The 15,521-nt window shown below is 37.2% G+C and overlaps 1 protein-coding gene across 2 annotated transcripts in view; it reads left to right on the top strand.

Moving 5' to 3' along the window:
• Nucleotides 1-15,521, top strand: part of LOC150091160 (uncharacterized) — a 75,224-nt gene that overhangs the window by 42,781 nt on the left and 16,922 nt on the right. The window contains exon 3 of one of the 2 annotated variants that reach the window (XM_090382319.1): nt 6,549-6,758. In XM_090382319.1, the coding sequence (XP_090238445.1) occupies nt 6,549-6,734 (186 nt within the window). In that variant the 3' untranslated portion in view covers nt 6,735-6,758. Of the gene's footprint in view, nt 1-6,548; nt 6,818-15,521 lie in introns of those variants that run through there. The other variant, XM_090382310.1, reaches the window with a different exon arrangement.

The raw sequence follows: 15,521 nt of genomic DNA, 5'->3' as shown, positions 1-15,521 counted from the left end.
CGTTTTTTAGACTCATTGTGTTTTCAGGAAGAGCTTTAAAAAACAACTGTTTCGTCACAGTTGTAAATATCCTTAGCTTCAAAATCACGACATGAATCTTCCAATTTGACGGTCCACTCTGTTACAACCCCAATATCAACAGATCCACCTTCACCACTTAACGGTTTTCCAAGAAATTTTATGCCGAGTTTTGAACTTATCTAGCCATCCCACAGAAGCTTTGAACTCATTTACTCCCATAGATTTCGCAACCTCCAAAGCCTTTTCCCTAATAATAGGCCCATTAATGGGAATTTTTTTAGCACGTGCGCGACAAATTTGAAGTCCAACAGTTTTTGGGAATGATTTTTGAACCTGATCATTTCCGTGTTGCCAAAATTGTTTGAGCAGTTCATTTTTTTTCTCTTTAGGATGTCGCTTACCTGCGTCTTCCCGATTTTGAATTTTGCAGCGAGATTGCAAACACTATTTTTTTTGCCGATCATACGCATTAATGAGTTCGACTTTATCTTTTAAAGTTAAATGTTTACGAGAAGACATTGTGCACTTCACATGACACTGAACAAAACTGAAACTGAAAAGACGAAAGGCCGACCATACCCCCCCCCCCCCGCACACACCGAATTCATCAGAAGTTTTACACGTGCCTTAAAATTCTTGAAAAAGGGTTTAAAACCGCGACGTAAACCTTGATAAAATTCAGAGAATCGGAAATAGAAAATAAACACACGATTGAGGCAATACGTGGAAGAAATGTTCCTAGAAAAAGGGCCGTGAGCTCGCCCGCCGTCCGTTATGGGGAGATCAAATTAAGTGCTAATCTAAACGAAACAGTGCAGATTGCCTGTCCGCGTCCGTTACAGAGAATGTCCGCTAGACAGAAGCTGCAAACACGTTAAAACCAATGGAGGTGAGTTGGGGAATTTGAAAATGTCCGTTGTAGAGAGATGTCCGTTAACGAGAGGTGTCCGTTAGGAGAAGTTTCACTGTATTATTATTTTTTTTGTCTGGTGCAGCATAAGCCATAGGCTTCCTTGCACCATGTGGTCCATTGCTAATACTAATATTAACATATTTGACCCCAGGGGCTCACATTTGGTATGGGCTTGGCACCCCAAGGTCCTGAGCTGAATATCATCATTCTTCTCTTTCTTGGTGGTTCCTTTCTACTTCTCTCTCTCTCTCTCTCTCTCTCTCTCTCTCTCTCTCTCTCTCTCTCTCTCTCTCTCTCTTTCTCTCTCTCTCAGGGTAACTCGGAAATTTTTTTTTTTTGTCTGGTGCAGCATGAGCCTTAGGCTTCCTTGCACTATATGGCTAATAATAATAATAGAAATTATTATTTCTGTCTTTCTATTTGCATGTGTCTTTCTATTATTATAATAATAATAATTATATTTAATTATTGCATTTGTCTTGAATTTGTCTTTCTATTATTATAATAGAAAGACAAATGCAAGACCCACGCATCGGGGAAAATTAGTCGGCCAAAACTACCAGCTGCTGACTCATAAAGAGATCAAAGCTAAGCTGTGACAGAAGAACAGAGAGAGACCTACAAATACCTAGGGATGATGCAGACTCAGCAGTTAGAGCACAAGAAAATCAAGAAGTGCCTTACCTAAAAATATCATCAGAGACTCAGAAGCCAGCTGAAAGCAAAATTGAATGGAGGGAACACAGTTAAGCCATAAACACTTATGCAGCTCCAGTACTAACATACTTTTTTGGGGTCATAGATTTTACTAACACCAAGCTGGAGGATATCATGCAAAAGACAAGGACAGTGATGACCAGGAGCCACCAACACCACCCGAAGTCAGCAGTGGAGAGACTAACAATAGCTCGGAAAGAGGGAGGAAGGGACCTGATAGAGTAACAGAAAACAGCGATAGTTAACCTGAAGGATTACTTTGAGAACAACACAGCACCACTCCACCAGGCCATAAGGAAAGTAGATAAGTGGTATACCCCACTCAACCTAAGCGAGGAGCCACCTCCCACCCAGATGGCACAAGAAACGAAGCTAGAAAGATGGGCAAAGAAGACACTCCATGGCAAACACTACAATGACTGCCATCAAGATCACATCGATAACGTTGCTTCCAGTACGTGGCTCACAAGTGGGACGCCCTTTCCTGAGACTGAAGGATTCATGCTGGCCATTCGGGACCAGGTAATCAACACCAAAAACTATAGAAAATACATTGCAAAGGAGCCCGCAATGTCAGATGACACATGTCGACAATGCCACCTGGCCTCAGAAACGATCCAACACATCTCGGGGGGGAGGGGGGGATGCAAGGTGATCACCCAGACTGAGTACGCTAGTAGACATGGGCAGTACTAGACCCCAACCCACAAGCTGTACTGAGACCGTGCCGTAATAACGGATAAGACCATCTCGCACAACAGACTGGACATAACCTTGCGGACAAGATGATTGACATAGTGGTGCCTAACACTGGCAATGTCCAGAAAACCCATGAGGAAAAAATTAGGAAGTACACGAACCTGAGACATGAGGTCAAGAAGATGTGGCATATGCAACAAGTAACGACCATCTCGATCATCGTGTCAGCCACAGGTATGGTGCCAAAGACCCTACATAATAGCCTAGCAGCAATGGGTCTCCCAGAGAACACCTACAAGGAACTCCAGAAAGTCGCAATCCTGAACATCTGTAGGATAGTCAGAGTTCCTCGACGAACAGTAACACCAGACATTACAACCACCATGTGTACTTGGTAGCAGCAGCAGCAGCACCCATCACAGAGTGGAATCTTCCAGTTAGGGAGAAATAATATAAAAGCAACAATAATAATACTGATTTTTGTATTGCTTTCAATATTGTTCCAATTTGAAAGTATTCTGTACATTATGGGCAAGTTACAGCTGTTGATGAAAAGATTTGTTTAGTGGCAGAAGACAGAGTGTGGTTATTGATGGATGCTGCTCTTCTTGGGCTAATGTTATTATTGGGTTTCTTCAGGGTTTGGTGCTAGACCACATTTTGTTTTCAATATTTAATGATATTGACGAAGACATCAAGTTTTTAATCTAAGTTTACTGATAATACAAAGATTGGTAGGGGCATTAATGACAGAATCAGGCATGCTTCTGCAACACCTAGAGAAATTAGGCAAATGTGCTGAGAAGTGGCAGTTTAATTTTGATGAGTGCAAGAGATTGAATAGCAGTAATCCCTAAATAATAAACTAATTGTTGAGTGGGAAAAGACAGAGTGGTAATCAATGGACACTGTTCTTCGTGGACTAATGTTCATAGTGGAGCACCCCAGGGTTCGGTGTTGACCCATTGTTGTTTTGTATATTTATCAATGATATTGATGAAGTATATCAGGCTTAATGTCGAAGTTTTTAGATGATACAAAGGTTTCAGGGTTAATGACAGTAATAACAGTATGCTGCTGCAACAGGATCTAGAACAGATGGGCTGAGAAGTGGCAGCTGAAGTTTAACATTGAAAAATGCGAAGTACTGCACATGGGTAGCAGTCACCCCCAGAGAAATGTACCAACTGTGCAGTGTTACGCTCAGGGTAAGGGAGAATGAAAGAGACATGAGGGTAATTGTGCAGTCAGACATGAAGTTCTCTGAGCAGTGCAGACAGACTGCAAGAGTAGCTCATTGAGACTTGTCAGTGATATACAGGAATTTTGATCGCAGGTAGAGTACAGAGAAGTACTCTACCTGCAAGTAGAGTACTTCTCTGTTGCCCTTTGTTCAACTTTGTTGCCCTTCTCTGTACTCTAGAGTGTAGAGTACAGGGAAGGGCAACAAGACTGGTGAGGGGGAACAATGAGGTGCTCTTACAAAGAATGGCTTAAGTTCTGCAATTTATAGCATCTGGAGACCAGGCACCTGCAAGATAATCTGACTGAGGTGTATAAGGGCTTGAATGGATTGAGCTGGTTCAATTCTGATGGGATTCTTCCTCTTTCTCATATTACAAACCTGAGGTGGCCTAAACTGAAATAGAGGAAAGACAGTTGTCAAATGGATGTGCAGAAATTTGCCTTTAGCAAGCAGGTAGTTAATTGCTGGAACCAACTTCCTATCTGCTGTTGTGGAAGTCGATAGCTTAAATAAAGTCAAGGAAGCAGTGGACAAACTTTTGGAACGAATGAATAGGAGAAATGGGAATGTGTTTTTTTTTTTTTTTTTGCTGATGCTGTATAAGCTTGCTCTCTTGCATCATATGCCTCTACTGATGCTAATGCTAATTGAGTGTAGAACAAAAAGACCCAAAAAAAGAACAAAAAAGTTAGTCTTTTAGAACAGGTGAATGGAAGGGCAGTGAGATTGGTGAGGGGGAACAAAAGGCAAGCTTTTACCAAGAAAGGCTTCAGTTCCACAAATTGCAATGACTGGAGACTGTGCACCTGTAAGGAGATCATGTTGAGGCGTTTAAGGCTTTGAGTGGATTGTGTGAGCTTAAACAATCTATTTGTAGTCTGAAAGGAGAAGAATGCCGATGGCATTCTTCTTTCTCTTCAAAGGGGCATAAATTCAAATTGAGGAAGGATAGTTGTAAGATAGATGTGCAGAAGTTTGCCATTAGGTAATTGATTGTTGGAACAAACTTTCATCTGTTGTTGAGGAAGTAGATAGTTTGAATAAATTTAAGGAAGAACTAGACAGACTGTTAGAGGTGGCTGAAAAGGTGATATGGGATGTTTCTTATTTTATTTATTTTTCGCTAATGCTGTATAAGCTTGATTTCTTGCATTGTTTACAGGTGTAGAGTCTTTCTACACCTTAATTCTAACAGGCGTAGAAAGTCTCATTTTAGAAAGGATGTAGATTTGTTGTAACAAGATTAGTAGGTGATACAGAAGGGTGCTCTTACCAAGAAAGACTTCAAGAAATTCTGCAAATTGCAGTGTGTGTTTAAAGCTTTAAGTGGATTGAGGAAACTAAATTCTGATGGTATTCTTACTCTTTCTTGGATGACACATATAAGGGGACATGAATTTAAATTGAAAAAGGTTGATTTCAGGTTAGATGTGCAAAATTTTACTTTCAACCACAAAGTGATTTGTTGGGATAAACTCTACCTGGCTTGTAGATGTGGATAGTTTAAGTAAATTAAAGGAAGGTTTAGACAAATTGTAGAAAGAATGGACAGATGATGTGGGCAAGTTTTTTTTTTTTTTTTTTTTTTTTTTTGCTGCTGTGTAATCTGATTTTATTATTTTGCTAATACTAAAACTGTAATCTCTGTTGTTATGCCCTTTATGGCAAGCAGACATTCAGCTAGCTTCTAAGAAAAAAATAAATAATGGCTCTGTCAAGTCAAATAAGTTAAAAGAAGAAAAAAGGCCTATCATTAACCAAATGTGCATATGATCAAGGTAGAGATAATCAAGGTTTCACTGCATTTGTAATTTTATTTATTTATTATTGATTTTAAGCTATATTTATATAAAATAAAGCAGAAAATACTATTTCTGTTTATCAGAAAAGTGCAGTAGAATTTACTTGAATAAATAATGGTATGCATTTTATTTTTTAAATAATTTTATGTGATAATCATTAAATCTGAAATTTTGATACATCTTAGTGATTCATACATCTCCTTTGTTCATTCTAACATGATTTTGCTTTGTAATTTCCTTTTTATTTTACAGTTCATTAATAAAATTATAGATAGGTAAATGAACATTTCATAAAACACTGGTGTTTGGTAGAAATGACTTGTTTGACTGGACACCTGGTCTACTCAAGCAAAGTGATTTTTTTTTTTTTTTTTTTTTTGATAACAGATTGGATTTTGCACTAAGAATTTGTTCCGCTGAGTCAGGCTATTAAACTACAGTTTTTACAAAGCTCTAAGCAAATACTTAAAGATGTGATTAAAAAAAAGTCTGAAAAATGGCATGGTGGAGATTGACTTCTACTTCACAATGGGCTCTTGCTCATGACTGTATAGCAGTTTATGGCTAAGAACAGTGTAACTATGCTTTCCAGCCCATCTGTATTCTTCAGATTTAGCTGTATATGGCTGCTTCTTTTTCCGAAAGCTAAACTTTTGACTTTTGCACTCAAAGAATAAATATTACATGGTTTCAGAGTTTCAAGAAACTTAGTTTCAAGAAAAATCACAGGAGACTACTGAAGGAGATCACAAAATAGGGGCTTTTTGGCAATGCTTCCAGCAGTGGCAGAATCATTGTATCAAGTTTTAGAAGGATTCCAGTCTGTTGCTTGATGTGTGACAGCATGGAGACAGCTCTTCATCCTCCTCCAACTCTCAGGTTTGACTTCAGCAAATGTATTTAATTAAGAAACCACATAGAACTTCTGCAGTTTCTTAAATACATCTTTAATTAAATATGTACAGAAATAGTTTTTTAGTGCTGCTTAATTTTTATTTCCAAATGTTTATATAGAATATAAACATCTTAGTGTGGAATTTATTACAGAATTCACCAGAGTTTGTTTGATTTATCTCTCAGATGTCAAGTTTTCTTAGTACTGTTACTTAGTTTGGTATACTTGATGAATTTTTTTTTCTTTGTTTTACAGCCACTTTGTGATGATATGTGTAAGCTTCCTCAAATGAATACTAAGTTACGGCCAATTGGATTTAAACCAGTTTATGGCATTAACTACTGGTTCTGTGGTTGCAAACATACCAGTCATCCACCTTTCTGTGATGGTACTCACCTTAGTGAAGAGGTTCAAAATGCTACATTAGTAAAAGCAGGATAAAAAGTTCTAAATATTTAAGTCATGGTAATTAATTAGTGCATACTTATTATTGTTGTATTATTAAATACAATTTTAAAGTTTAATATGTTATCCAGCTCATTTGTTTTTACTGTCAAGATGGCTTAGGCATCTGATCTGTTCATTCATTCATTCACTAATGTCGGTGTGATTAAACAACCATTAGAATTTTTTAATAATTACTTCAGTTCACTGTGTTTCACTGAGTCAAAATTCCACCAAAGTTAGTTTATGGCTTTCTTTCTTTTTTTTTTTTTATATTGAGCATTTCACATGATGTATTGTTCTGTGCTTGCTATGCTACTAATTAATGATTAGTAACTGCTACTAATTTAATGATTAGTAACAGTGCAAATTAGTTTTAGTAACATCACAGCATCTAATTTTGGACTCTTTAAAAGAGATTAGACATTTAGTTTCTATAAAAATGCTTCCCAAGTATTCCTGTTTAAAATTTTGAGGCTATGGACATCATCAACACAATTAAGCACCTAATTACTTGAATAATTTTTTAAAGGCATTTAGGGTTAAGGATTCATTTATCATTGAAATGCCCTCACTCTGAAGCATTCCTGTTTAAATATTGTCAGCTGGGTACATATACTGAACTAAATTGATTAACAAAATTAATTATCAAATTATTATTAAAAATTGTCATTTGGAATTCATTTGGTTAAATTAATGATTAACCAAATGAATTCTGAATGACAATTTTTAATGATGCTTGAACAGAACATGATTACGTTGAGTGGTGAAGGAGTCTCATATTCTGATGCAAAGTTGATGTTGCTGTATAATTTCAGTAATGGTTACAGGAATGTAAATAAGTGACAAACTCCTGACTTCGAAATGTGAAAGACTTGGAAAAAAAAAAAAAAATGGGATGGAGAAGTAAAGAACAAAAAATGAAATTTGATAAAAGGTTATCTTTGGATGATATAACTTTATAATAGTTATCTAAGAAATCATAAATATTTATATACAGGGTGAGTATAATTAAATTTCCCTTATACAGAGCTGCCTGGAGAGTGATATATATTAAAGGAAACACAACAAGACTTTCAAGGATAATTCAAGTCTGCCACCAGGGCCAGAGTGACACCACAATCTCCTGTAGATATAAAAGCTAGTGCATTGAGAAGTTGCAGGCATAATGTTTGTGACACTAAGAGAGTATGAAATGTTCTTGACTTTATCGAAGTGTGCCCCACTTGTGAAGCTGTATTAAGTAACTCAACAGCTCATTGTGACATCACTATGGAAATAGTGATGTCAGAAGTGTCTTAGACAAGGTATAGTGACATGCTGTATTGGATGAAACATGATCACAACATTCAACGGGATGGGATGTCTTAATATGAAACTACAAAAGGGACTGGAACTGTTACAGAGCCAGAGGTGGAAGGAGTTGCAGTGAAACAGTTGTAAAGGGATGTTTGGTAGCAGCCCCTGTAAATGCACCACATGGTGCAGTACGGAAGGTATTGTGGTACTATCTATACAGAATTTGCCTTACACAACAGCTCCCAGCAGTATGTATGTTTGATGCATTTGCTCTGACATTTTTATTGCTTTATTGGAAGTGGAAGGCTATTGTCCATGGAACATCTTTTGGGAGGAATAGGAGGAGCCTATTTTCATATGCATGGGGTCTATTAACAGACACAATTGCCAAGTCTAGAAAACACAACAGCCTCTTTAGGTGCACAGCTTTCCCTTATGCTTGCTGAAGGTCACTGTGTGGTGTGGTTTTGCAGTTGCCTTTATTATCGGTCTATACTTCTTCCAAGGGGCAGTTAGCAGTATTGAAACATGTTGTTGACCATTGTCATCCCAGAACTCCAACAATGGATATTTTACGACCATAGCATTTATGCAATATACAATCTCCACCCTTTGTAATAGTATTAGTAGTGTCAAATGATACCAAAAAGCAAGCTTATAGAGCATCAGCCAAAAAAAAAAAAAACACCTTGCCTGTCCATCCCCTCCAAAAATTTATGTACTTCTTCATTGAATCTATTCAAACTGCCCTCTTCCACAACAACAGACGGAAGATTTTTTTTTTTTCAATCAACCAAACCGCTGGCTGAAGGCAAACTTCTGCACATCTATTCTGCAACCATCCTTCCTCAATTTAAATTTATGCTCCCTCGTGTTTATTCTCAGCAAGAGGAAGAATACCATCAACATTTAGCTTTCACAATCCATTCAGAGCTTTAAACACCTCAGTCAGATCTCTTTGCAAGAGCCTTGTCTCCAGATGTTGCAATTTGCAGAACTGAAGCCTTTCTTGGTAGGTTCTCCTACCTTTTGTTCCCTTTTGTTCTCTTCACCAATCTCATTGCCCCTCTGCACCTGTTCTAGCAGATCTACATCCTTCCTAAAATAAGGCCACAGTATTTATCAAGATGTGGCCTAACCATGGCCTTGTATAAAGGGATAATCACTTCCTTATGTCTGCTAGCATAATTCCTGTATATCATTAGTCTGCACTGCTCAGGAACTTCATATCTGACTGTACAATTACCCACAGCTCATTTTCATTTTCCACTATGCAGAGTACAGGTAAACCTTGATATATGCGGTTAATTTGTGCAATGAGTATACCGTATATCTCGAACCTGCATATGAGGTGTGACAATAAAGTTTCGAGAATAATTCATTTAAAAATTTAATTTTGAAAGTTATACAGATGTGAGGCCATCGACTTCAAAGTAGTCCCCTTCAGACTGTACACATGCATTCCAGCATAGGATCCGTTGAGCGTAACATTTCTGGTACTCAGTTTCTGGTATCTGTTTTAATACCCGCATTACATTACTCTGAATTTCAGAAACTGACTGAAAATGCATTCCTTTCACGATTCCTTTTAGTCGAGGAAATAAAAAGAAGTCACAAGGAGACAAATCAGGCAAATGTGGAAGGCGCTGCGACGTTGTGATTGATTTTGAAGTTAAAAACTTTCACTACAATGGCGGAATGTGCGGGAGCATTGTCATGATGCAAAATCCACGACGAAGCAATTTCGGGGCGAACCTGGTTGACTTGCTTGTAAAGCCTTTTCAAAACTTGAAGATAAAATTGTCGACTGACAGTTTCATTAGGTGGAACAAACTCTTTGTGGACAATTCCTTTTCGATCAGAAAAGCAAATTAACATGGTTTTGACTTTTACATTCTTTTTTGGGTCTTGGCAAGGAAGCTTCCTTCCATTGTTGACTTTGCCTTTTTGTTTCAGGGTCGTAAGCAAATACCCAGCTCTCATCCCCTGTAATCATGCGAGAAAGCAAATCTGGAACATCTTCAATGCTTTCCAACATCTCCTGAGAATGTTGCAACCAAATTTATTTCTGCTCACGAGAGAAGTTTTTTGGTGCCAGCTTTGCACACACTTTCCTCATCAACAAATTTTCAGTCAAAATTCATCTAACTCTTTCCCGATTAATGTTTAGTTTTTTTGCAATCATTCTTGTGGTTAACCGTCTATTGCTTCAAACAAGATCACGCACACGAACAATGTTTACGTCATGTCGAGTTGAACGCTCAGCATATTCTACGGATTCACATCCTTATCGAAACTAGTTTGCCCAATTGAAAACGTGTGGTTTCAACATGGTATCATTTCCATAAACTCTGGTCAACTTTTCATAAATATCCGTTGATGATTCGCCACTTTTCACCAAAAATTTTATCACAACTCTTTGCTCTAAATTGCGTCACATTTTTCATGTAACACAGAACTGAAACATGTCTTTACACGAACCAACTTGTACAATGACCTTACAGTGTCTAAGAGGAAATCCTTGAGTTTAGTGTGAAAAGGTGGAAGTGTTTAGTAGTGTACATTGCGGCGTTAAAAAAAAAAGAAATTGCTTTAAAATTTGATGTCCCTGCATTGTAACAGATTTAATTTAAACTAGTTTAATAAAATTTATATACATTCCAGATGTTTCAAAGCACTGTGGCTTTCTCAATGATGACAAAACATTAACAAAATCTAATTAAAACAGTGCTAGTGCCTGAAAATTGGGAACATATATACATGTGAAGAATTTTCTAAATTTCAAGATGAAGCACATTATTTTCCAATTTCATCAAGATGAAGTACATTTACACAAACTTCCTCGATGGGTCTAGTCACTGCCAGTTGGAAAAATAAAAGGTTATTCTGTTGTTTGGGATATTCTGGAAGCAGTTTTTGGCTACCTAACTTTGCTGACATTCTGGGAGGAGGGGACAGTGATAGTCTGTATCATTATTAGTAGAAGACCTGGAAGCATAATTTGTACTATAATTTTCTTAAGAGTGAGCTGTTCAATGTTTTGGTTTTGCATATTTATGTCTGAGTTTAACAGTATTGCTTCTCAGTAGGTAATTTGAATGATGCTAGTTTTGGAAAAGGGGCAGCCAATTGTAGGTCTCTGTAAACCTGTTTTTGTGAGATTTATGGATGTGGAAATCCTCCATAAAGTCTCCTTTCCTGTTATATATGACAACACTAGACATTAGCAAAATCATACACGTGGTCTTTCATTAAAATCATAGAGTAGAATTTGTTTTGGATTTTTATTGTCTGCAAAGTCAACCTCAATGTGCTTTTTGTGATTATTATTGGTATTTACCCTGGGTACATTTTTTTAATCTTCCCTACAGAAGAAAATCCCTGTTTAATGTAATAACTATGTGGTACTACACTCAACGTAGTGAATAATGAAGAAGACCTGGAGGTAATTATGCACTCAGATATGAAGTTCTCTAAACAATGCAGACAGGCAACCAGGACAGCTCATGGGGTTTTGTTAATGAAGAAATTTGCCAGTTGGGAGAGGGTGATTATCCTGTTGTATAAAGCATCACCTTGAGTACTGCATATAGGTCTGTAAGTTTCATCTTAGGAAGGATTGAGGATCTGTTGAAACAAGTGCATATATGACGACACTGTTAACATGTTATATATGACAACACTAGACATTAGCAAAATCATACACGTGGTCTTTCATTAAAATCATAGAGTAGAATTTGTTTTGGATTTTTATTGTCTGCAAAGTCAACCTCAATGTGCATTTTGTGATTATTATTGGTATTTACCCTGGGTACATTTTTTTAATCTTCCCTACAGAAGAAAATCCCTGTTTAATGTAATAACTATGTGGTACTACACTCAATGTAGTGAATAATGAAGAAGACCTGGAGGTAATTATGCACTCAGATATGAAGTTCTCTAAGCAATGCAGACAGGCAACCAGGACAGCTCATGGGGTTTTGTTAATGAAGAAATTTGCCAGTTGGGAGAGGGTGATTATCCTGTTCTATAAAGCATCATCTTGAGTACTGCATATAGGTCTGTAAGTTTCATCTTAGGAAGGATTGAGGATCTGTTGAAACAAGTGCATATATGACGACACTGTTAACATGTTATATATGACAACACTAGACATTAGCAAAATCATACACGTGGTCTTTCGTTAAAATCATAGAGTAGAATTTGTTTTGGATTTTTATTGTCTGCAAAGTCAACCTCAATGTGCATTTTGTGATTATTATTGGTATTTACCCTGGGTACATTTTTTTAATCTTCCCTACAGAAGAAAATCCCTGTTTAATGTAATAACTATGTAGTACTACACTCAATGTAGTGAATAATGAAGAAGACCTGGAGGTAATTATGCACTCAGATATGAAGTTCTCTAAGCAATGCAGACAGGCAACCAGGACAGCTCATGGGGTTTTGTTAATGAAGAAATTTGCCAGTTGGGAGAGGGTGATTATCCTGTTGTATAAAGCATCATCTTGAGTACTGCATATAGGTCTGTAAGTTTCATCTTAGGAAGGATTGAGGATCTGTTGAAACAAGTGCAGAGAAGAGCAAGGAGATTAATAAAGGGAACAAAAGGGTGCTCTTACCAAGAAAAGCTGCAGTCCTACATATTGCAGAACCTGAGACTGGGCACTTGTAAGGGGATCTGATTGAAGTATTTAAAGCTTTGAATGGATTTAGTAAGCTTAATACTGATGGCACCCTTCCTCTTGCTCAGACTGTGCACGTGGTAGTGGGGGGGAGGCATAAATTCAATTTGAGGAAATCTAGGTGCAAGATCAGTATGTAGAAATTTTCCATCAGCCAGCAGTTTGTTGATTGTTGGAACAAACTTACATCTAGTGTTGTAGAAGTGGTAGTTTGAATAAATTCAAGGAAGAATTAGACAAACTATTAGAAGGGATGGACAGTTGATATGGGAAATTTTTTATTTTTTTGGCTGGTGCTGTATAAGCCTGCTTTCTTTCATCATTTGCTAATACTAATACTATCACTATTAAACATCAGTAAAATTACCAAAAAACAGTTTACTTTGCATGCAGTAAAAATCTAAATCATATTTTATACTCTCCCCCCCCTTCCTTTCCAAAACTCGTGGAAGATTCAATTTACAGAATAAACTGCATCTGTAGGAAATACTATGTGGGGCAAATCTTGCCAAATCAGAAAACTGGGATGTAGCTAACAACACACTTGCCTAGTGACATGGATGCCACACCTGCTCAGTTCATTTATTTTTTTATTGCTATGGTTAGTTTTTACTCTTTGTAACTACCATTGCTGAAGCAAATATGTTACCCACTTATATATTATTTTGTTTCAGTATCAGTGATATATGTCATTAGGATTTTAAAAATACTGTTTTATTTTCAGCGAAATAAGACCACAAGTATGAACATCTGTATTCAAGCAAATTAATCCAGATTAATACAAAATATAATGGTGTGTACATCAATCTCTTTATAAAGAAAGAAAAAATCCATGTACACTTAATGTATTTTTCATTTCCTCTTAGATATGATCACACCACTTTCACAGGTATGATGTTTATATCCTTGAACAAATCTAACAGGTTTTGCACTGAAATAACACTTGTCTCTGGCCTTCTCAGATTTAAATTGTGACAGGGGTGGTCCATTTAGATCGATCATCATCAAATCATCCAAACTTTCACTTTATAGAAATGACCTGAATTTATTTTTTATCAGGTTCATCTCTGGCTGAATCTCTGGTCACAGGCAGCTGTAGATAACCCAGAAGAAACTTTTGGGAGTTCCAAGAGAACAGGAAAATAATCTCTGGGTGACATTGCTTTTGCCAGTAAATCCTTCAAAGACAAATCTTTAGAACAAACTTTGAACTCGCCACTCATCTAACACTTTCTCAGTTATGTCCATCTCTTCTTTGTTGTTGAATTGCAGAAGAGCCTTATAAAGTGTGTTAGTTGTCTGGCGGCACTGGGGGTTTCCCCCATCTCCACATTGTATTCTTTGTAAGTGACTCAGAACTCTGTGGAGGCCAGTGATTTAAAAAATGTGTGGAGAGTGGTTTGTTGTGTAGTATTATGTTCTGTTGTTTCTCTGGCCATTTAGCCGTTGGGCCCCTATTGGGACCCACCGTTGCCCACACTTTGCCACGAGGATGCAGGTCAGCCACCCAGAGATTATTTAAGTACTCTGGCAGCCCCGCCACCTATTTTTCGAGGATTTCAGTGGCAAGATCTATAAAAAAAAAGGGGAGGGGGAACACTAGAATTTGGGAAGGCCGAACGAGGTTTACGAGAAAGCAGTTGAATTTTTAGACATTGATTAGAAATTGACAGCATTGTTAGGGGCGTACTCAGTCAGTTTAGTTAGATTGGGGGAAACAGGTAGAAGGATGGGGATGATAGAGTAGGCATCCCCAAAGACGTCAGTGGGAACGAGCCCACCAGACGAAGTATAAGGGGAGGCAGGGAGGGGAGGAGACAGACTCATCTCCTTCCGCCCTGCCTGGGGATGGGGTTTTAAAGGGAACCAGGTTAGAGTACTCAGTTCAGATCGCCAAATGGTGTGTTGGCAGCAAGGCTGCAGTATGTCTTTGTCAGCAATGGTTGTCAGGTCCGTGTCTTTTCGAATCCGGTAAGGTCAAACTACCCATCCTGCTCTGGGGGTGGGATATGTTAGCTGGCAGTGGGGAACCCGCCAGGCGAGGGGGGGGTTGGGGAGATACAGTTACTTCATTCATAATCCACATTCTCACTCTACTTGCATTCTATTTTTATACTTTTTTCTTATAGTTCATATATATATATTTTTTTTCTGTTTGGTTATATATATATGTGTATATTTAAATAATGGCTTAAAGTTTAACATAAAATAGATAAGAAAATAAATAAATATTAAGCTGTCATTAGAGGCAGCAGAATGCATATCCTCCATATGAAGCCCAGATATATCTGATATTTCAAAATAAAACAAAATAAAAAACATAAGCCAGTAGTATGGCAAAAAACGTAGAGCGAAAATTAACATAAAATAACGTAAAATAAAAGAACCCAAACAGGAAAGGGAAAGTAAAGGTAATAAGACCTTTCTTATTACCTGACCTGTGACCCTTACTTATGACCTGTCTTATTACCTTTACTTTCCCTTTCCTCTTTGGTTTATTTTATTTTACGTTATTTTATGTTAATTTTCGCTCTACGTTTTTTGCCATACTACTGGCTTATGTTTTTTATTTTGTTTTATTTTGAAATATCGGATATATATAGATATATATATATATATATAAGAGATTATATTAAAGAGTAAAAACAGATAAAACATTGGAAGGTTAAATAAACTGGATATGGAAAATGCACCGAAGCACGCAAAGCAGCAGCAATGGATGCAAATGTAAATATATGCATATTATAATAAATATGACAAATAAAAATAAAGAAGATGGCCATTTGAAACACATGGAAAG

This window comes from Mastigoproctus giganteus, chromosome 1, assembly GCF_048544385.1.
Source record: "Mastigoproctus giganteus isolate SK-2022 chromosome 1, ASM4854438v1, whole genome shotgun sequence".
NCBI lineage: Eukaryota > Metazoa > Arthropoda > Arachnida > Uropygi > Thelyphonidae > Mastigoproctus > Mastigoproctus giganteus.
This window is presented reverse-complemented; position numbering and strand designations above follow the sequence as displayed.